General features: G+C 44.9%; 1 protein-coding gene across 1 annotated transcript in view; it reads left to right on the top strand.

The window, feature by feature from the left end:
• The first annotated feature begins 9,084 nt into the window (after positions 1 to 9,084).
• SLC35F1 (solute carrier family 35 member F1) overlaps positions 9,085 to 23,418 on the top strand; it is a 413,157-nt gene continuing 398,823 nt past the window's right edge. The window contains exon 1 of the mRNA XM_074990684.1: positions 9,085 to 9,569. Within this exon, the coding sequence (XP_074846785.1) occupies positions 9,400 to 9,569 (170 nt within the window). The 5' untranslated portion in view covers positions 9,085 to 9,399. The remainder of the gene's footprint in view (positions 9,570 to 23,418) is intronic.

Below are 23,418 nucleotides of genomic sequence, written 5' to 3'. Positions count from 1 at the left end.
GGCATCATAAAGATAGTGTAAAGCCACCTCTGCTGTCCTAGGGTCCTGCACAGAGTGCAGCTCAGACAGAACTGACACCTGGCCACCTTACAATCTAGGTCAGACATCATGTAAAAAGATGAAGTGTGATGGGACATTCTTTATGCCTTATGAAAATATGCTTATGATATACATGTAAACCCCAAAAATGCATGACTTCAAGTTGCACTTAACTTGCACTAATGTAAGTTAAGCACAACTCAAAGACACTCTGCAGCTGGGTCTCCAGCTGAGGGAAGCCAGGCAGACAGACAGCCATGCCACCATGGCTGTCTGCCTGGCACAGCTTCTCCCAGCTGGGGGAAGCTGGGCAGGCAGCCACGACTGGCTTCCAGAGTGGCGGGGAGCCAAGAACCACGTAGCAGCATGGACCCTGTCTCTCTGCCACTGTGGCCTGGTCCCTGGCTACCCTCCATTCGCTGGAGCCAGGAAACTGACCAGGGCTGGTTCCCTCATCAGTTTCCTGTCTCCCCCATATAATGTGGGAAATTCGAGAACCACAGAAGTCGGTGGTGTGCCATAAATGTGTCATAACTGAGATATGCTTTATGCAAGATGTCTCACGTATCAGATCATTGAAAAGGTTATGATTTACTGACTGTAATTATCCCATTGACATGCATGTATCATATTTGTAGATGAAGTTGGGAACTGACCTGTATCTGTGAGTCATGTGGCCATGTCACCTGATACTAGTACCCATTTTGAATTCTGTAATTTTCCATGAATGGCTCACAGGCGGCCAAGGTATGAAAGAAAGGACTCCTGACTTATGCAAATTCCATTTAAGAGTGGAACGTGAGGTAATCTGGTCATCAGTTCTCCATGGCTACTCCACCCAAGATGACTTCTGGACACAATTAAGAATGAACCAGGGAAGGATCGGGCCCTGCCTGGAAGGGTGTCTGGCCTGTGAAGATTATTAGAACCACATTTAGGGTGAGCTCTTACATGTAACCAGTTTCTTTACTCTACTAAGCTTAGCGTGCATGTTTGTTTATTTTGCTCAGTTACCTATTTTGTTCTATCTGCTGCCTCTTATGACCACTTAAACCCTATCTGTTTATACTTAATAAAATCACTTTTGTTTAGTGATAAACCCAGTGTCAGTAATTACTACCTGGGGAACAAGGAGCCTGTGCATATTTCTCTTTACGTTGAGAAAGAGGGTGGACTTCATGAGGTTGCACTGTATAGTTCTCTGTATAGCATAGGATGGATTTATCTAGGGTTCAGCTCCTAGAGTAACTGTGTACTTGAGTGCTGGGAAAATATTTTATATTACGCTTCTTACAGTCTGTGGCTTTCATGGTGTGTCCCTGTCTCTATGTCTTGATTGAAACAGGCCAGAGAGCTTGGTTCAACAAGACATGGTTATGGGGTGCCCGAGTTGCTAGGGAAAGCAGACTCTGTGGCACGTCAGCACATCGGGTGATAGCACCAAAGGGGTCCCAACCTGTCACAGTGAGAGATGCCATCAAGCAAGAAGGAGAGAGACTTACATAAAATAAGTCTGAGGGTTCTTGTTTTGGTGGGTACATATAATATTAGTTCCCCACCCCTCACTTTTTTAAACTAATGTAAATTTCCTACATTGCCATAGAAGTGTGGATCTGGACTGGAGAGACAGGGCAAAGCAGTGTGTCTGAAGAGGGGGTGCAGCAGGATATGTGGGATAAGGGACAATATTTCAAAAATGGGAGGAAAGTGCAGCAGAACTTTTGGAAGAAGAATGCAAAGGTGTTGGGAATAGCACAAGAGGAGACAAGATGCACACAAAGGAAAAGGTGTGTAAAACCTGGAAAGCAAGGACATGAGGAATTTGAATTCAAAGTAGAATGATAGGCAAAGATAGTGAGGGTTTCATGTTGTCACAGTGGCAGGAAAGAAGGAAGAATTTGGCAACAGGATTTTAGGTAACTGGAGCTATGAAAATAAACCAAAGAGGAGGCAATTGATAGTCTAGGCTGGAGATCGCTGTTACAGTGAGTCTGACTCCTCCTGGTCTCATTGTGTGCACCCTTCTCACAGGCTCAAGCCATTACCTCTCAGTGGGATGGAATCATGCTCTTCTGTTCTCCGACCAGGCTCAAGATCTGCAGACTAACCATGACTAACTCAGCGGATCTGAGTTAGACTCAGACGCTACAGTTCTGTTCCCTCTGGAAGCAATGACAATAATAATCAGAGACAATGCAGCCTTCTTCAAGCAAACTATTATTTATTAGAACAAAACAAATTTAGAGAAAACATCTTTAAAACAATAAAATTCCTAAATACCCATTCATACAAGGAAATCTTATGGTCCAGTATACAGTAACTGCCCTTTACTTATCAGATCAGAGTGTTTATAACATTGTTACAACTCATTCTTAGATTATATAGCAGCTCCCAGAGGATTCATTATAATAGTAAGTTTACTTGCATCACTATCATTGAAGCTTAGTAAAAAGGCTTTGACTTCTGGGATGAGTTTTGAAGATGCTATCAAGTTTCTGTTCTTTCAAGCTATGTTACCCATCCACATCCCAATATTTAAAAGTATTTTATAGACATGCACTTAAAGTAAATGCATTATTTTTTCAAACTTTGAGATCTGTTTGTCACTGCCTCCCTAGCTTTGTAAATGCTCCAATATTTGTTGTCGCATACTTGGTTATCTGGAGAGGCAGTGGACAATGAGAGAAGAAAGATGCCTTTTAGGGGCAGAATTGTATATGAAATTGGAATAGTAGGGAAAAAAAAGCCTTCCAGTTAAAAGACTGCTCCTCTTCATCCTGCTCTTCTGGGCTCATACCTGCACAATGAACAGTGTCTTACATGAGTAGCTTTATTAATATTGCTGAAACTAATTGTATAAGTAAAGGTAACATAAATGAAAATGGTTTGCAAGGGAGTCAGTGAAAAGGAAGACAGTCAGAAGGTGGCCTTATTTTTTATGATACTGATGCACTTAACATGCTTAACACTTTTCAATTCACTCAGGCAGAGGAAGAGAACTGTGAAATTGCAGTACAAAACTTTGAGCAGTACTACGCTCCCTGTAAATATGAAACATGAGAGAGAGGTTTTTACATGAAGTGAAACTATAAAAAAGTTTGCAAGGCTCCTATGTACACAGTAAAGGTAAATTCCAAACAATATTAATATATTTGAAGTTAAAATTCTTCATAAAATTTTAGAGGACTTCTGTAGCTTTGTTCCTTAATTCCAAAATATATTTGTACACTCACTGATAACTGAACTATTGCTGCAGGTTGGGAAGGATTACTATTGGTCCATGGAAATCATTTTTAAATGTAACAAGAAGTCCTGTGTCACCTTATAGACTAACAGATACTTTGGAGCATAAGCTTACATGGGCAAAGAACCGCTTTGTCAGATGCATGAGTGGCAGCAGAGGAAGGTTTCAGAGGACAATTTAAAGAGGGGGGTTTGTAATGGCCATTTGCATGGCCATTTCGAAGTTTGGGGCATGTGTAGACGTAGCCCAAGAGAGGAGAAATCAAGTCAGTTCACCGGGGGGATGTGGCCCATTGTCAGATACTAATGTGGAGTCTATAAGGTGCCACAAGACTTCTTGTTGATCAAGAGCAGAGAAACTGCTTTTGTAATAGGTCAACCACTCCGAGTCTCTGTTCAATCCTTGGTGGATGGATTCAAATTTGCAAATGAAGTGCAGCTCAGAAATCTGTCTCTCCATTTTATTTTTAAAATTTTCTTGTTGTAGGACTGCTACTTTTAAATCTGTTACTGAGTGTCCAGGGAGATTGACATGTTCTCCTGCAGGTTTTTGTGTGTTACCATTCCTGATGTCTGATTTACATCCTTTTATTTTTTTATGTAGAGTCTGTCCAGTTTGGCCAATGTAAATTGTAGCGAGGCACTGCTGGCACATGATGGCATACATTATATCAGTAGATGTGCAAGTGAAAGAGCCCCTGATGGTGTGGTTGATGTTAGGTCCTGTGATGATATGGCTGGTGTAGATATGTGAGCTGAGTTGGCAGTGAGGTTTGTTGCAGGGATTGGTTCCATGTTCAGAGTTACTGTGGGGTGGTCTATAGTTGCTGGTGAGAATTTGTTTAAGGTCGGCAGGCTGTCTGTAGGCGAGGACAGGCCTGCCTCCCAAAGTCTGTGAGAGTGAAGGATCGTTGTCCAGGATGGGTTGCAGATCACTGATGAAGAGCGGGAGAGGCTTTAGCTGGGGGCTGTATGTGATGGCCAGTGGTGTTCTCTTGTTTTCCTTGTGAGGCCTGTGTGGTAGCAGGTAGTTTCTGGGTACATGTCTTGCTCTGTCAACCTGTTTCTTCACTTTCTTAGGTGAGTATTGTAGTTTCAGGAAAGCTTGGTAAAGGTCTTGTACATGTTTGTCTCTGTCTGAGGTATTGGAGAAAATACGGTTGTACCTTACTCCCTGTCTGCATACAATGGATCATGTAGCATGCCCTGGTTGGAAGCTGGAGGTGTGTAGATAAGCATAGCGGTCCATGGGTTTTCGGTGTAGGGTGGTATTTATGTGACCATCAGTTATTTGCACGGTAGTGTCCAGGAAGTGGATCTCTTGCATGGACTGGTCCAGCCTAAGTTTGATGGTGGCGTGGAAACTGTTGAAATCATGGTAGAACTCTTCAAGAGCTTCTTTCCCATAGGTCCAGATGATGAAGATGTCATCAATGTGGCACATGTAGAGGAGGGGCGCTAGGGGACGAGAACTGAGGAAGCGTTGTTCCAGATCAGCCATAAAAATGTTGGCTGGATATGTGAACTTCCTACTCAGGCCCTGTGATACCAGTACTCCCAGCTTTCTTCGAGATACCACTGACTTCCTTAGGAAACTACAATTCACTAGTGACCTTCCTGGGAACACCATCCTGGCCACCAGGGATGTAGAGGCCCTTTGCACCAATATTGCACATGAAGATGGACTTCAAGCTGTTAGGAACATTATCCCTGATGAGAGCAAGGCACAATTGGAGGCGGAGCTTTGTGACTTTGTTCTCATTCACAATTATTTCAGATTTGAGGACAATTTATGCCTTCAAATCAGTGGCACTGCTATGGGCACCCGCATGGCCCCACAGTATGCCAACATTTTCATGGCTGACCTGGCTCACAAATCTACACCAGCCATATCATCACAGGTCCTAACATCAACCATACCATCAGGGGCTCTTTCACTTGCACATCTACTGATATAATGTATGTCATCATGTGCCAGCAATGCCCCACTGTAATTTACATTGGTCAAACTGGACAGTCTCTGCATAAAAGAATAAATGGATACAAATCAGACATCAGGAATGGTAATGTACAGAAACCTGTTGGAGAACACATCAATCTCCCTGGACACTCAGTAACAGATTTAAAAATAGCAGTCCTACAACAAAAAAAGTTCAAGTATAAAATGGAGAGAGAGATTTCTGAGCTGCAATTCATTTGCAAATTTGAATCCATCCACCAACGACTGAACAGAGACTGGGAGTGGTTGGCCCATTACAAAAGCAGTTTCTCTGCTCTTGATGTTCAAACTTCCACATTAGCATCTGACAATGGGCCACATCCCCCTCTGATGAACTGACTTGATTTCTCCTCTCTTGATTGTCACTACTCCCCATTAACTGCTGATAATGGGCCATTTCCACCCTGACTGAATAGACCTTGTCAGCTCTGGCCTTCCCCTTTACTGAGACCTCCCCCCCCACTCATGTACCTGTAAAGCTGACAGACCTGGTTTACCAGCCTGAAGAATAGAACCTAGGAGCCTAGGATGTAAAGCCCTGCGCCCTGCCACGTGAGCTAAAGGCCAGCCTGCTCTCAGTAGAGGCTGTAGAGCAGAGACTTCACTCACCCCAGATGAGGTCTCAATGCCTCTGGGTACTACACATCTGACAAAGCAGGTCTTTGCCCATGAAAGCTTTTGCTCCAAAATATCTGTTAGTCTATAAGGTGCCACAGGACTTGTTGTTTTTGAAGATACAGACTGACACAGCTACCTCTCTGGTATTTTTAAATATATTAATTCTGGACAAATAGAGACACCTTAAATTAAGAAGTACTTCAGATTGACATTTAATTATGTAATGAGGAAGGAGAGGAGATGTGCAATAAAACCAAGTAATTATAATGTAGAGTATTGAAAAGAGCATGAAGACTGCAGTTGTTAATGGGCTGAGAAAAGACACCACCATGCACACATTCAGTGTTCAATATTTTCCAGTTCAACAAAGTAATCCTTCCTATTGGCCTTTTTCCACTGAATTTCAATATTTGATATTATGGCCTGCCTCTGTCTGCAACTGGCTATATGCTTGCTTTTCCCTTCCCCTGCCTTCTGATATTCTGTTCTTTTTCTTGCCCTGGGATTTTATGTTTTGAGTGGGATGTGAGTGTGGGCAACTGTGCTGTGAATGAAATAAAGGAAGTAAAACATTCTTGGTTTTTTTTGTCTTTGTTTTTGTTTTTGTTTTATTAGTCTCTGCAGCATTCTTTCCTTCATTCTTTGCAGGTCTAGGAAAAGGTCAAATAGGCAAATGTATACCCCTGGAAAAGCTAATGGCAGTTGCCTAGTTGCTAATGATTGGTCAAACCCAGTGGAAGACAAAGGCTAGCAAAAGAGAGAAGACAAGCAATGAGATTTTAAAATGAGAGAGAGACTGACTGACTCCCTAGGAACACTGAGGTAGGCTAGGAAGTTCAGATTCTGAGCTGGCTAATAAGCATCATATTATTGTGAGCTATTTCCTTACACTGTTATTTACAGTAACCTGTATTATGTGTTTGTTTTTTCCCCAAGGTCAGACAGAATCTAATGTATTATATTTTTCCCCTGTCTAGACTGGATAACCCATTTTCTTTATAAAATGACTCAGCCACTTGCTCTCTATGACACAATAATATGTGATAGTTGTACAAATATTTCCCCCACAGGGAAGAGGGAGAAAATTGTTATAATTAAGTTAGTATATTCCCCACAGCTAACAATCACAACTATAGAATACTGCTATGGCACATGACACCAGATGGCACTGTTACACAGAGACTTTCACATTCTTTTTCTTATTGTGCAAGCAAGCGTTCAGTCTCGGGAGTTATGGTGCTGTGACGAGTCATTAGAGGGAGCTATGTGAGAGCTGAAGGAGAGTTTGCTGTCTGCATTGGTCTTTTAACATAGCCAATTCCTGAGGCAGAGTTGTTCTCTCAGAATTGAACATTGGTGTTAGGATGAAATTTTTGATAGAATGGATTGGCCTGCATGGCATTTGCCCATCTGTATTCTAGGACTTGTACATATTATGCAAAAAAATCAATTTACACTTAGAATATAGCTAGCCTCAGCATGCCTCCACTGGAAAATCTCCTCCACTGAAAAATCGGATCTCTAAGTCCTCCCCTCTCTTCCCATGTCCATCTCATTTTATACAAATGAAACAAACAAACAAACAAACAAACAAACAAACAAACAAGCTATTGGATATGGACAGGGCATATGTGTGTGTCCTGACCTGAAGAGTTTGGTCAGAAATGCTGTTGGAAATATGTGGTGAGAAATTTTATTGCCTCTAATGAAATTTGTTAAGCTAGGCACTAAAAAGCATTTTTATCTCTATTTTCTTGTAATCATTTTTTACTTTCATGCCTCATTAGTTTTGCTCAGTTAAGACCCCTCTCTTGGAAGTTAATCAGCTTGCTTTGTTGGATTTCATCTAATCCAGTGCGTTCAACTTAAAATCTCTGGATAACTGCATCTAGGGTGGCAAACTGCATTTTATTCTCTTAAGAGCATAACTGACAATATATTTGGGCTGTCCAGGAGAGGGCTGGTCAGTACAGGACATACTATTCTGGGGGAAAAAACTGGGACTGGGAGAGTTGCAGTCACCCTGCAATATAACCAAAGCTGACAAAAGCCATGGTGTGAGTGGTGGGCTGCAGGCACCTGGACACGTCTGGGAATGAGCTGTGTGGTGCTGGCTGTATGTGTGAAGTCCAGGTTGGAAGCTACAACAGAAAGGCATTGCAAGGCCCCCCAGATTGCAGGGCAACAGTGATATAGATCCTCACTGGTCTGGATTGCACCCCAGTATGTGCCTGAGCTACTGTTTATCTGTTTTTGGGAGGTACACTGACCATCAGGCAATTGGTTATTTTGGGGAATGCCCTGGCCATTGGGTAGTCTGTTTTGTGGGGTGCCGGGGCTGCTGGATGGTTGTTTTGGGGGGCCCTTGGGCCATTGAGGGGTTGGTTGTTTTGGGGGCACCATGGCCATTGGGTAACCTGTTGTTTTGTGAGTGCTATGGCTGTTGGGCATTGGCTGTTTTGGGGACATTCTGGTCATTGGGTGGTCTGTTTGGGGAGGCACCCTGGCTGTTGGGTGGTTGTTTTGGGGGGCATCCTGGGTATGCAGGCCACCATGGCCATGGGGAGTTGGTTGTTTCTGGGGGTGTCCTAGCCATGGAAGGTTGGTTGGTTTTGGGGGTGACTGCTCTCTCCCTTTTCAGTGAAAAACTTTTCAAATCTTGTTTTTGTTCTGATGCCCAAAGCCACCCTAACAGCTGTGAGGTGCTGGGCTGCTCCCTGCCTCAGTTTTGTTGTCTCCCCGCGGCTCCCTTCAGGGACTTTAAACTGCCTAGGACTTTGGGCAGCTGCGTGCCGCTGTCCGCGGGTGGCTGGTACTGAAGGTTGGCGGGGCGGGGAGCGAAGGCAGGAACCCCTGAGGGTGGAAACTACAACTCCCGGCAGACCCGCTCGGCGCGGGGAGCGCTCGTGGGGGCAGGGGGCTCCGGCGCTGCAGGTGCTCCCCCTGGTGGGCGTGAGCAGCCGGGGCTGGGAGGGGAGAGCTGCTGCCCGCCTACTCGCTCTGGGCTCCCCCTGCCGCACTCCTGTGTGTATCGGGAGCTCGCGCTGCCCGCCAGCCCCGCGCGGCAGGAGGCAGAGGCGGCGCCCGGCCGGGGTACTGGGGCGGGCGGCGGGCTGCACCGGAGCGCCGGGCGCTGGGGGCGGGAGCCAGAGCGAGCGGCGGAGCAGCCCCAGAACGGCTCGGTGCAGCCCAGCGGCGGCCGGAGAGCGCCCAACCCTCGCTGAGAGGGGGGTTGGGGGAGTCTCCAAACCGCGGCCACTCCGAGGGCTGCGAGCCGCCCGTGGGGCTGGGGAGGAGGCGCGGCGCGGCGCGGCGGGGGCAGCAGCGGCAGCCCGCTCCCGGCTCCATGGCCGCGCAGTGAGCGGCAGCGGGGCTCGGCGGCCGCGGCTCCGGAGCTGGCGCTGCGCGCAGGAGAAGCGAGCGAGCCCCGCCGGCAGCCCCAGCCGCCGCCCGCGCGGGAGGGTGGCGCGGCGCAGCATGCGCCCGGCTGCCGCCGTCTGATGCCCAGTCCCGCCGCGATGAGCTCCCCCGAGCAGCCGCCGCAGCCCAACCATGTTGTCGCCACCATCGAGAACCTGCCGGCGGAGGGCGGCGGCGGCAGCGGCAGGAGCAGCATCTCTGCCTCCTCCTCCCCCGGCGTGCGCCAGCGGCTCCGCAAAGTGCTGAACAGGTGAGGAGCTGGGCCGGCCCGGCGCGGCGCGGGGAGACAGCGCCGCCAGGGGCCGAGCAGCGGGGGGCGGGCTGGGGTCGCCGCTCTCCCCGGCCGGAGCCGCTTGGGTGTGTGTGGTGGTGGTGGTGGTGGGGGGGACCGGGGCGTTGCCCCCTGCAGAGCTGCGGGCAGCGGGGCAGTGCGTATCCTAGGGCTTTCGAAGCCCGGGCCCCCAGGGCTGGTGCTGCGTAGGAGGGCAGATGCCACACGTCTGGCGCTCGCGACCAGCTGAAGCAGCCCTGCAGCAGCAGCCCCGGGGAGGGGCAGGATCGAGGCAAAGTGCTGAGAGGAGCTGGTGGAAGTGACCTTTTCTGCCAGGGCTGGGGGTACGAACCCCACTGCTCCTCCCTCTTAGCTCTCAACGCGGGACTGTGTAACCCCTGAGCTCCCTTTCCCCCACTCCCTTCAGAGCTGGAAGAAGCTATTTTTTACACAGCCAGGGACTCCCATCAGGAGACCTCCGTAGACTAAGCCTCCAGATGCTTAAATGTTGTTAGTTAATGTCACCACTCACAGTGTGAGGTCAACAAGAGGTAACACTAGACTCCATGTTGTACATTCTGCAGTTTTGCTTTTTAATGGAGAAATCCCTAAGGATTTATGCCAGTTTAGCTGAGTGGAGTTATGAGCTTGAAGTAGGAGGATATAGAAACAAAGCTGTAAAATTGTCAAAGCGGAGGTGCTCTGGCGAGTCATTATTTGTGTGTGGGTTTACTGTGTGTACTCATAATACCTCAAACAAACAAAGTCTAATGCCTCCTAAGATTTTAAATTGGTCTGAATTAGTTGTCTGATTTCCAGTTACTCAAGCCAGCTTGCATTGTTAATATATGTGCTCTGGCATCAGAAGTGAAGTGTTGGTGAGAGTCTAATGGGCAGATTTGCCTGTGTATGTGGTTGGGAATTGTGCATGCTGACATATTATGACTATAAGAAGACTGGGTTAGCTGATACACCAAAAGAATGGATCCAATGAAATATTAGATCTATTTATTTAATTGTTGTGTTGTCTCTTTGCAAATTAGTTGTTTCTTCTAGATTGCATACTGTCATCTGATATTTAAATAATCCAAAACAATGGCTGTGGCTCAATTTCCCCAGAAGAATGGGAGATAAAGAGTTCAGTGCCATGCCGTGTCCTTTCTAACAGGCCATCTGAAGCTATTAGTTTTGCTTGAGCACAGTTTTACTTGCCCTACTGGGCTATTGCAGCACTGCTGACACCTGAAGAAAGACTGTATATGAACATTCACATCTCACATTGCACCCACATTAGTTTCAGACAAGTGCAGTATGGGAAAACAGCTAAGAAAAACACTAACTTCCTTTCCTAAATTTAGAGTGCCTTTACTCTTCCATCCAAGCTTTTAAAATTTTGGAAGTGGTGATTGTTGCCATCAGTCCTGAAGGTATTTGTCCGATTCCTCAGGAAAGACTGCCATTTCCTTTGGTTAAAGAATGCTGATAAGTCTAGGAGGTTCTTAAAAGCATTTCTTAAGGAGGAAATATATATTTTACTTAGCTCTTCAAGCATAGAAGATTAAATAGTTGAAACAAATCGAACTTCCTTAGTTACCAGACTCGGAGGTTGACTGCCACTTTCTCCAGGTGCCTCAACCCAACTGAACCATACATGCAGTAGATACACAGACCTCTTCATCTCTTCTTGACAGATATGGGCTGTTTGGTAACTGCACAAACCAGTGCAGATGGGAATTGGGGCAGGGAGGGAAGTCGTGGAGTTGTATGAGTGTGACCAGTGCAAAACTTTTTTCTCCACCTCCCCCCGCAAAACAAAATCAAAAACAGTTTTATCTGTGACAGGATATGTATGAGGGAAAGAAAGAGACACACATCCCAGAATAGCCAATGTGGTAGCTAGGATACTCACTTAATTTGTAACAGGGATGTGAAGCTGGGTCTTCCATATTACAGATTAGGGGCTGTACCAGTACAATAATGATTGTCTTTCTAACCTGATGAATATTTAATTATTTATGTAATATGGGACATGATCCTCCAGGAGAGACTGAGGGAGAGAGAATGAGTTGTTAGGCTAGCCAATAGCTTGGTGATCAGGGAATTCACCTGGAAGATGGGTTTTACTGGAATCACTTTGAACATAAATTCTGAGCAATTCTTGAACCTAAGTCTCCTCCATCCCTCCTGAGTAATATACAACTTGCTATTCTGGTGTGTGGGCATCCCTTATCTTTTCATGGGAAGTTTCAAATAGGCACTTTTGCATTGTAATCTGTAATGTGAACTGATTTTGAAATCTTGATGCTTTTCAAACAAATTGAATTGTTGTTTCCTGAGCAGCCCATGTGACCAGAAGGTCAGATATACAGGCCACATGCAGCCTTAATCAAGCCTAGGGACAGAAATAGTGACCACAAAAGGGGTTTCCAAATGGCCTATGCCCATCCACGTAGTTCTTCTGCTCACCTGTGGGCTTTGTATATGTGATTCTTGCCTGTTAGTGCATTTATCAAGGTACAAGTAATACTGTATTCATTTGAATGTATACATAAAAAAAATGACAATATCCAAAGCTCTGAGATTGCGACAGATTATTTTAAAACACAGTCCATGTAAAATATCATGTAGAAGATTGAAAAATAGTTGAAACAAGTAGAACCTTATTGATCATACAAATAGAGCAATTAATGGTTGTTAGCTGTGTAGAGCAATAGCTTTTTCTTAGATAAGAAGAATCTGTAGCTCCATCTTGCGGTAAATCTAAATGGAAATTTTACCTGAGTTTTAGTCACCATTTAAATAGGAAAAATCAAAGGGTTCAGTACTGTGAAATATCTCTACATGAAATCTAGCAAAGCTTTTGCTCTTTCATTTGCTGTGAAAGGTAAAATGCAAATGTAGAAGGGGAAGGAGGGAATACAAATATTAGAAGCAGAACCAGTACCAATTTCTCTGCATCAGTAAATTCTCCTCTGTTGGAAAAATGGTGCCCATTTTATTTTATTTGTGCCTTTTATCTACTGCTTGTTTGGGACATTTGTGAAAGGCTATTTATGTGAAATTACTTGGGCTGGACTTCTCTCTTTTGCATAGAGAAGTCTCTTAAAACAAATAAAATAACAGGCTGGCACCAGCTGAGTTTGCCAGAAACTTATTTGCAGTCTGCAATTGGCCTGGTTGGGGAGGCAGCTGCCAGCAGAGGAAGGGCACCCTTAGCAGCTGTGAACTAACTCTCTGCCTGTCTCTCTCTCTCTCTTTCATACATGCACGAATACATAGTACAATACAGTCACCTGGTGAATCTGAAATTGTTTCCCAATGTTTCTCTTAAAATTGCTTTACAAGCTGTAAAAGCATATGAAGGTTGAAAGGTGAAGCTGAAATATTCTCCCAGTAATTTCCAAGATTAGAATGTAATGTGGACACTGTGACAGAAAAATATCCAAACTGTTACAAAGGAAAATTATATATTTAAAATGGGATTGGATAGCTTTAAAAATCTATATCATTGATCACTAAGTGCCTTTCTGAGTGTAAGGTGGGCAATAACAGAAAACCAAAGTACAATTAAAAATTGGAGGATGCTCAGCATCAAAGAGGGATAACGGGATGGAAACACATAATAGAAGGAGTTTACTGTAATTATATGAGCATGAATTTTGAGCTGTCATTCATGCTGAAAATTATCTACTATATTCTGAACAAACTCAGTTATTTTTAAAGCAGTGATGTTAAGGCAGTAGTGTTAAGGGTGAAAATTGATTTTGGTCTGCAAATGCATGCCTGACCCATGCCTTGTAACTTGTAAACAGAAGTGTTTGAACTGGGCCCATTGCTATGAGGAGGAGGTAAGGGGGCGGGTATTCCATCTTCCTTGCTTGCCATGCAGCTGTACATGTGCCTTTCCTGTGAGCTGAGAGAGCTCTGAACAGTTGCAGATCCGCTCCTGTTACACCTGCTCAGTCCCTCCTCTGCTGACCCATGTGGTCTATTGCAGTGGAGGGAGGAGAGCAGCTCTAGCTGTTCCATTGTTTTCTTTCCCCTTGGGCTGTGATATCCAGGATTGGAATTCAACTAATGTTGCCTGATCTGAGTGGAACACGTAGTAAACTGTGGTTCCCTGTTCCCATGCAGTCATCTAGGGCAGCACAGGAGTAGGGGAGGAGAGTTTTTGATGCCCACAATTCAAGAAGGATGTTGAAAAATAGAAGAGGGTTCATTGGAGAGCCATGAGAATGACTAAAATATTGGAAAATATGGCTTATAGTGACAGACTCAAGGGAGCTGAAACTAATTTAACAAAGAGATGGCTAAAGAGTGACTTTATTGCCGTCTGTAAATACCTGCATGGTGAATAAATATTTGTAAATGGGCTCTACAATCTAGCAGAGAGAAGGATAACAGAATCCAATGGCTGGAAGTTGAAGCTAGACAAATTCAGTCTAGAAATAAGACATACATTTTTTGTGGTTAGGTAATTATCCAGTGGAACAGTTTGCCAAGGTTTCTGGTGGCTTCTCCATAATTGATAATTTTAAATCAATAAAGGATGTTTTTCTAAGGCTGTTTCCACACAGGCCACTTCCTTCAGAAGTGTCATGCTAATACACGGAGCAAAAGATGCTAATGAGGTATGGATGCAAATTCCCCATGCCTCATTAGCATAACATCATGTGATTTGGAGTCTGGAAGACTGTTCTTGTGGACTCCAAAATGCCGTGTAGAAGTGTAGCCCTGGGGGCCCTTCCAGAAGCAAGTCCTTCTTCTGGAGACCCCTTATTCCCGAAAATTTTTGGGAAGAAGGGGCCTCCGGAAGGAGGACTTCCTTCCGGAAGCCCCCCCGGGGCCGCGCTTCTACACGGCATTTTGGAGTCCAGAAGAACAGTTTTCCAGACTCCAAATCATGTGATGTTATGCTAATGAGGTGCAGGGAATTTGCATCCATGCCTCATTAGCATCTTTCACTCCGTGTATTAGCGTGCCACTTCTGAAGGAAGTGGCCTGTGTAGAAATGGCCTAACAGATATACTCCAGGAATTACTTTGGGGAAGTTCTGCTTCCTGTGTAACACAGTAGGACACACTAGAGGTTCAGAGTGATACTTTCTGGCCTTGGAATCTATGTAGCTATGATTAGAACAAACAACCAGTAGTGGTTTCCTGATCCTTGGCCTGGTCCTTGTGCAATTTAGAGCTGTTTGGGTTTCCAGCTCTGCAGTTCCTGAGACCATAAAGCTAAACAGTACCATGAACAGTTGGCAGTGATCTCCTATAGAGATTTCCCAGCATGAATATCTCAAGAAATGGATGCTCCTGGAAATACTTGGACATGTGGTAATTCTAGCATAGGGGTTTCTATAAGTTTCAGCAGGTATATATAGTCTCCCAGCCAGGGGCTGCGTGCATGTGGTGCATGTGTGCCCCAAATGCTATGGGCAGAAGAGTCAAGGAGCCAGCAGTGCCAGAGCTTTTGGGCATCCACGGGATTGGGGGGAATAGTTGAGGGGCTAAGGTTTAGCACTGGTGTCAGCAGGATCCATTCCCCTGCACGCACTGGCAGTGGTCAAGGAAAGTGGCATGACACGGCCCCAGATTGTTCTTCTGTCCCATCACATCACTGTGGGGAGGGAATGGAACTGCCCCTGCAATCACTGGAGGAAGTGGAGTGATATGGCTGGTTTAATATAAGCAGGAGGAAGTATTTTTCACACTCTGTGTTTATAACTTTTGGAAGTCACTGCTATGGGATGTTTGGATTCCAGAAAGAACTGGGTAAGTTCATGGAGGATAGGTCCATCAGTGGCTGTTAGCCACAGTGGTCAGAGATGCAACCCCATGCTCATGGTGACCCGAAATCCCATACTCTTGGAGGTTGGGAATGGGAAATTGGTGTGTGACTTAATAGTTACCCTGTTCTGTATGCTCCTTCCGAAGCTCTGATAGGGGCCACTGTTGGAAGCAAGATGGTCTGACCCGGTAAGGCAGCTTTTATGTTCTTATGTTTAACCAGTGGTATTTCACTCAAATAAACAAAGTCATTCAGGGCAGCATAAAGTATGATAGCAAGACCAAAACATTTTTTACCCCAGCATGACACCCAAGTGCAACTCTGGTGGGTATTGGATGAGGATGATGCAGATTGACTGAGAAGGAAATTACTACAAACTTATTTACTTGCTTTTAAAGCTTAATATATTTCCTCCTCTTGCTTCTGGATCTGTTTTGACATGTGAAGCCTATTTGTATTTATTTCCATTGCTAATTGAGGCATATTGTAATGGTTTTTAATAGAACTTCACCAAGGCTACGTCTACACGTGAAGCCTACATCGAAGTAGCCTATTTCGATGTGGTGACATCGAAATAGGCTATTTCGATGAATAACGTCTACACGTCCTCCAGGGCTGGCAACGTCGATGTTCAACATCGACGTTGCGCAGCACCACATCGAAATAGGCGCAGCGAGGGAATGTCTACACGCCACAGTAGCACACATCGAAATAAGGGTGCCAGGCACAGCTGCAGACAGGGTCACAGGGCGGACTCAACAGCCAGCCGCTCCCTTAAAGGGCCCCTCCCAGACACAGTTGCACTAAACAGCACAAGATCCACAGAGCCGACAACGAGTTGCAGACCCTGTGCATGCAGCATGAATCCCCAGCTGCCGCAGAAGCAGCCAGAAGCCCTGGGCTAAAGGCTGCTGCACACGGTGACCATAGAGCCCCGCACGGGCTGGAGAGACAGCGTCTCTCAACCCCCCAGCTGATGGCTGCCATGGAGGACCCCACAATTTCGACGTTGCGGGACGCGGATCGTCTACACGGTCCCTACTTCAACGTTGAACGTCGAAGTAGGGCGCTATTCCGATCCCCTCATGAGGTTAGCGACTTCGATGTCTCGCCGCCTAACATCGAAGTTAACTTCGAAATAGCGCTCGACGCGTGTAGCCGCAACGGGTGCTATTTCGAAGTTAGTGCCGCTACTTCGAAGTAGCGTGCACGTGTAGACACAGCCCAGGAGATAGTAAAAATAATAAATAACAAGATACTCCAGAGAAAGGCAAGATGGGTGAGATACAGTTCCCAGTGACTTGTGTTGCAAAAAGAGAAATTATGTGCCTGTTACTATTATATTAGTGTCTCTTTCCCTCCAAAAGGGTACTTCAGTATGTATAAACTTACTGGAATGCAGCTTGGTATCCCTACATTTGCAGAACTACAGTGTTAATATTCATGTGCATACGTGTGCAGCCTGTCATCACACTAGGAGGGACTGGGGATGCCTACACTCACCCACTAGTAATCCTCTCCATTTTGGAGGCTGAAGTGAGAGGGAACCTCAGCCTTCAGCTAGTACTGTCATCAAGATGGCAGGGTGGTTCCACTGGATAGTAGTCCAACCCCTTACCCAAGGGGCTAGATATGATGCCACCATTGTACAAAAAGATGCACTTGGGATGCCCACTAACTTTTTGGTGAGTGAGTTTGACTGTGTTTTTCTTCTCTTTCAGGCTATTTCAGTTACTTCTGTCACTGTGGCTGTGTCTACACTAACCAGAAACTTCGAAATGGCCATGCAAATCTGCTCTTAGGAGTAAGGGGACTTCGAAGTCGCCGGGGTCCTTTCGAAAAGGAGCCCCATCTGGACAAGCCGCGTCAATTTCGAAGTGCCGCGACTGCCCATGTGCTAATGAGGCACTGAATATGTATTTCAGCGCTTAATTAGTAAACTTCGAAATGGCCATTTGCATGGCCATTTCGAAGTTTCTGGCTAGTGTACATGTAGCCTATGTCAGTTGGTAATGTGTGTCTGGGATCTTTTTGAGTCTCTGTTCCTTGGTCACCATTGATCGGCCTCAGTCAACCTGGTGATCATCCTCCCCTTGTGTAGTTAATGAGGGAGTGGGACTGATTTAAGAGAGAAGGCCTTAAAAGCTAGAGGCTAAGTGACCAGGGTACCTCAAACAGGGGAATTTGAGAGGGAGTTTCAGTACAAACAGTATGGTTAGAAAGGGCCACATTGCCTGTGCCAGCACTGTTCCTGTCTTCTCCACATGTGTCTGTATCCAGACAGACAACCTGACCATGAATGCCTCTATCCAGATCCTGGTGTGGTTTTGCAGAAATAGTGGCCTGTATTTCCCACTTACAGAAATCCAGGCTGGGGTGGTAGGTGAGGGGAGCCATCCAATCTGAAAGGTTCCTGCTGGTAGAATCTCTAAGAAAGCAGGTGGGATAGCTACAGAAGGAGATGGCTAAGCTGAGAAGCATCTGGGCCCAGGAGGAGTTCCTTGAGCGTATTCATGTGGAGACATCCACAGCTGAGGAAGCCAGCCTGCTACAGAGGACTGTTGGCACACCACTGGGGAAGGAGGAGATGACTCTGTCTCAGGGGGTACACTGGCAGCTGGTTACTTGTGGCATCGGTCAGTGCCCCACTCCTCCCAACCCTCCCACCTTAGTTCTGGAGAGTAGTTATGCTACCCTGGATATAAGATATGAAGAATCTCCCCTCTAAGACAGAGCAGAAGAAGCCATGTATCCCCAAAGCTGGGAGGTCTGCAGCCACCACACACAGGAGAATATGTAGAGTAACGATGGCTGGAGAGTCTACTGAGGGAAGTGGAGGCACCCATCTGTTGCCCTGACATGACATCCCAGGAGGTATGCTGCCTATTAGGGGCCTGTATCCAAGATGTTATGGAAGGATTGTCAAGGATCATCTGGTCCTCTGACTAATACCCTATGCTACTCATCCATGGGGGGCACTAAAGATACTGCAAGGTAGCACGGGGAATGGATGAAAAGTGACCTCAGGGCTCTGGGAGTACAGATGAGGGAGTGGGAGTGCAGGTGGTGTTCTCTTTGATCCTTCCAGTCAAAGATAGGGATGTAGGCAGACAGATGCGTCCTGGAGGTGACTGCCTGGCTGTGAAGATGATGTCACCAGGAGGGCTTTGGCTTCCTTGACTATAGGATACTGGTCCAGGAAGAAGGACTGCTAAGGAGAGATGGGGTCTGCCTTTTGAAGAAAGGGAACAGAGTGTTGGAAAACAGATTGGCTGACCTAGTGAGAAGGGCTTTAAACTCGGTTTGAGAGAGACAGGTGACCAAAACCCACAGGTAAATCATAAACTTGGAGACCTAGCAGGTAGGTCAGAAATAGTGGGAGAAGGAGAGAGAGAAGAAAGAACTGTGGGGCAAAATCAAAACAATGAAAATTGAAAGGTAGGTCAAAGTACATAGGATGAATATAAACAAATAACACAACTATATAGGGGCAAAATTAGAAAGGTGAAGGCACAAAATGAATTCAAACTAGCTAGAGACAGAAAGGGCAACAAGAAAACACTCTACAAATATATTAGAAACAAGAGAAAGACCACCTACAGGGTAGAACCGTTACTCAATGAAGAGGGAAGAACAATAACAGAAAATGTAGAAATGGCAGAGATGTTCAATGACTTTTTTGTTTCATTTTTCACCAAGAAGATAGGTGGTGATTGAAAGCCTATCATAGTTAATGCTGGAGAAAATGAAGTAGGTTCAGAAATTAAAATAGGAGAAGAACAAGTTAAAATTATTTAGAAAAGTTAAATGTCTCAAGGAGCTGATGGAGGTGATAATCTAACCCATTAGCTATCATCTTTGAAAAGTTAGGGAAGATGGGAGAGACTGGAAAAGGGCAAATACAGTTCCTTTCAATAAAAAGGGGAATCAAGACAACCCAGAAAACTACAGATCAGTCAGCTTATCTTCTGTGCTAGGAAATATAATAGAGTATATAACTAAGGAATCCATTTGCATTATCTGGAAGATAATAAGTAACAGTTGGCATGGACTTGTGCAGAACAAACCATGTTAAACCAGCCTGATAGTTTTCTTTGATAGGATAACAAATCTTATGGAAAAGAGAGAAGCTGTAGACATGGTATACCTAGACTTTAGTTAAGTGTTTGAGAGTTCACATGACCTTCTTACAAGTAAACTAGAGAATGCACCCTAGATGGGGCTATTAAAAGGTGGTATGTAAAAGTTTGGATAGCCATTCCAGGAGAGTAGTTATCAATGGTTCACATTCATGCTGGAAGGGCATAATAAGTGGGCTTCACAGGGATCAGTTTTGGGACTGGTTCTGTTCAATATCTCATCAACAATTTAGATAATGACATAGAGTACACTTATAAAGTTTGCAGATGATACCAAGCTGGGAGGGGTTGCAAGTGCTTTGGAGAATACAATTATAATAATATAATAATAATAATAATTATACAAACTGGAGTAATGATCTGAAGTAAATGGGATGAAATTCAATAAGGACAAATTCAAAATTCTCTACTTACAAAGGAAAAATCAGTTTCATACATACGAAATGAGAAATGACTGTCTGGAAATGGGCATTGCACGGAGGGGTCTACGGGTCATAGTGGACCACAAGCTAACCATCAGTCAGCAGTGTAATACTGTTGCAAAAAAAAAACCAAACATCATTCTGGTATGTATTAACAGGATTGTTGTAAGCAAAACATGAGAAGTAATTCTTCTGGTCTACTCTGTTCTGAGTAGGCCTCAACTGGAATATTGTGTCCAGTTCTGGGTGCCACATTTCAGGATAGAAATAGGCAAATTGAAGAAGGTCTAGAGAAGAGCAACAACATTGGAAAAGAGAAGACTGAGAAGGAACATAACAGCTTTCAAATATCTAAAAGGTTGTTATAAGGAGGAGGGAAAATTGTTCTCTTTAATCTCTGATGATAGGAGCAGAAACAGTTGGGTTTAATAGCAGCAAGGGAAGTTTGGGTTGGACATTAGGAAAAGCTTTCTTTCATGGTGGTTAAGCGCTGGAATAGATTGGCTAGGGATGTTGTGGAATCTCCATGATTGGAGGTTTTTAATAGCTCTTTAGAGAGACACATGTCAGGGACGATTTAGATCGTGCTTGGTCCTGCCATGAGCACAGGGCAGTGTATCTGATGACCTTTTATAGTTCCTTCGAGTTCAAGTATTCTGTTATTCTGTGTTACCTTTTGGGATCTGAATCCTGCATGAGGCTTCTGACAAAAATTTTAACAACTAAAGCTGTGTCTATACTAAGACAAAACTCTGAAATGGCCATGCTAATGGCCATATTGAAGAATATTAATGAGTCACTGAATTGAATATTCAGCACCTCATTAGCATTAGGACGCTTCTGTCCGCGGCGCTTTGAAAACGCCGATTTCAAATGCTTGCAGCTACACGGGGGTCCTTTTTGAAACGACCCCACACATTTTGAAATCCCCTTATTCCCCTCAGCTGAGGGAAATAAGGGGATTTTGAAATGTGTGGGGTCCTTTTGAAAAGGACCCCCATGTAGCTGCGCCAAGACGCGTGCATTCAAAAGCAGCGTTTTCTAAGCGCCGTGGCTGGAAGCATCTTAATGCTAATGAGGCGCTGAATATTCAGTTCAGTGCCTCATTAGTATTCTTCGATATGGCCATTAGCATAGTCATTTTGAAGTTTTGTCTTAGTGTAGACACAGCCTAAATGACTGTCCCATAGATCTAAACTGTGCCCTTTGGGGATGGGAGAATTCCCAGACCTCTGATTGCACAAAACCTAATCCCTAGGTTAAAGGGAGCTGTCCTGAATGAGTGCTGTACAGAGTTAAAGCCAAGGACAGTAGGTTTTGTGTTGGCAAGCAGCCAGGTGAGCCAAAGGGAAGAGAGAGGGGGATTTTTGAATCTGTTGCATGGCCAGAGGAGAGAGGCAGACTGAGTCTGAAACCAGGCTTGGAAGATTTCAAAAATATCCAGGTCTTGAAAGCAGTCTCAGAATAACAGGTATGTGAATAGAAAGGAAATGTGTACTCAGATGCTATCAGATAACATTTTTATTTGGGGTTTCATGTGAGACATCTCAGGCTGGCTGTTGTATCCCCCTGTACACTGTAACATGGAAGCTGAATCCCAGGGAAGTAGTTCTGTGTTTTAATCTACTTTTTTTTTTTTAGTTTCTGTGTAACACATAGCAACCAAGTATGCTTTATCAAATATATCTTTTTGTTTTGTTTTGTTAATAAATCACCTTTTTCTAAGGCAATGATTTGATTCCTGTGTCCTAGAGAAGGGTCTGTTTATATACGTGCCTAAGACTGAAAGGTCAGCTATCAGATTACAGTTTATATTTTATCTCTTGGCTGCATCTATCCTATGAGATAAAATTGAATTTAGAGGAGTTAGCTTGATATTAAAAAGTCACTGTCTTCACTGTAAATACCATTGGCTTGATTTATTGATCCCGAATACCAGTGATAAAATGTCAATATTACTGGATGGGTATATCCTCAATTTCGAATTTAAAATTTTGAATTAAGGCTAATGTGGAAGCGCCATGTCTTTAATTCAAATTTATTAGCCTCCAGAAGTGTCCCGTATGTATCCCACAAAGCTACACAGCAACCCTCCATGTATGGCTGTTTCCTTCTCTGCTCTTCTCCATCCACCTGAGCAGGAAGAAGGTCACAGGAAGCCCGTGAATTTTTGAATGACTTAGAACTTGAATTAGAATTAGAATTTGAATTCAGCAATGCCCAGCCCTTCAAATATAAACAGCACCCATAATGAAAAAATTCCTTTGCCCATTGCATCGCAGAGCATCAGTAGCCATCACACCACATTGGTAGCAATTGCACTAATTAGCTACCTCCTGCAATCATGAGCACTCAGGGTAGTGATCTGCCTCAGGCAATGGTTCAGTCTCCAGTTCCTTTTCTTGTGGTTACCGGGTGCTCTGAATTCTGGGACAATGCTTTGCATTCTGGGATTCAAACATGGAACACCCAGAAGCAATTGGGGCTCAGATACTGTGGGATAGATACCCACAATGCACTGCTCATGCTGTTGAACTTGCATAGGGCAATGAGGATGTGGAAACTTGACATGGAAAAACAGTGGGTCAGATTTTGAGAAGCTTTGTGGATGGTTAAATTTGAATTCATAAGAACGAGGTTAAAAATCAAATTTTTTAAAAATTGAATTTATCCCATAGTGTAGATGCAGCCTTTGTTTTGAAACTCTCTACGAATGGAGGGTTAGGAGGTTGGGGTTACCCCACAGGGAAACATCTCAAGTCTGTCCTCTGGGGTTCTCTTGCTTAGGTGGTGGCAGCTTCCCCCTTAGGTCGGGTAATCTGTGACCCTGGGAAATTTTTAAGCAGCAGTTTAACAAAGCAAGGTATTTCTAAGTCTCTTGAGGGACCCCACTTTCTGCTTTTTGGAGTGTCATAATAGGGAACAGCCTTGACAGGAGGTGACAGAATTGGTCAAGGTATGTGGGGTAGCAGTCCATGCTCCCAGAAGGAGTGGGGGCTTTGGGTGGAAGAGGGTAGGGCTGGGGCAGCCAGCCCTCAGTGCTGCCTAGACTGCCCCACACCAGTCCTTAGCACCATGTGGGTCTCTGGTGGTGATTTAAAGGGCCTAAGGCTCAGGTCACTGCCACAGTAGTGGTGACGGCCATGAGCCCTGGGCCTTTTTGAATTGCTGGGGCAATTTTCCACTTTGTTCCCTCTCAGTAGACCTGCCCAGGCTTTGGTGAAGGAAAGCAAAAATACCCAACCAGCCCTGACCAACTGGATGGTATAAAGAAACATTCTTCCTCAGTTCCAAAGGGTGACTAGAACAGCCTGCAGCAACTTACATAAAGTTCAGAGAATGGGCTGACGGCTGTAAATCATCAAATAGGAACGGTCAGAGCACGTATCTTGTCACAGCTCCAAATCTCGTGTCAAATCCCACCAAGTCCAGAATCATGGGCCAGGTTCTGCTATGCCTGAAGCTCACCCAGGAAGTCCT

Source organism: Carettochelys insculpta, chromosome 3 (assembly GCF_033958435.1).
Source record: "Carettochelys insculpta isolate YL-2023 chromosome 3, ASM3395843v1, whole genome shotgun sequence".
Classification (NCBI taxonomy): Eukaryota; Metazoa; Chordata; order Testudines; family Carettochelyidae; genus Carettochelys; species Carettochelys insculpta.
Note: the sequence above shows the minus strand (reverse complement) of the source record. Positions and strands in the feature narration are given on the sequence as shown.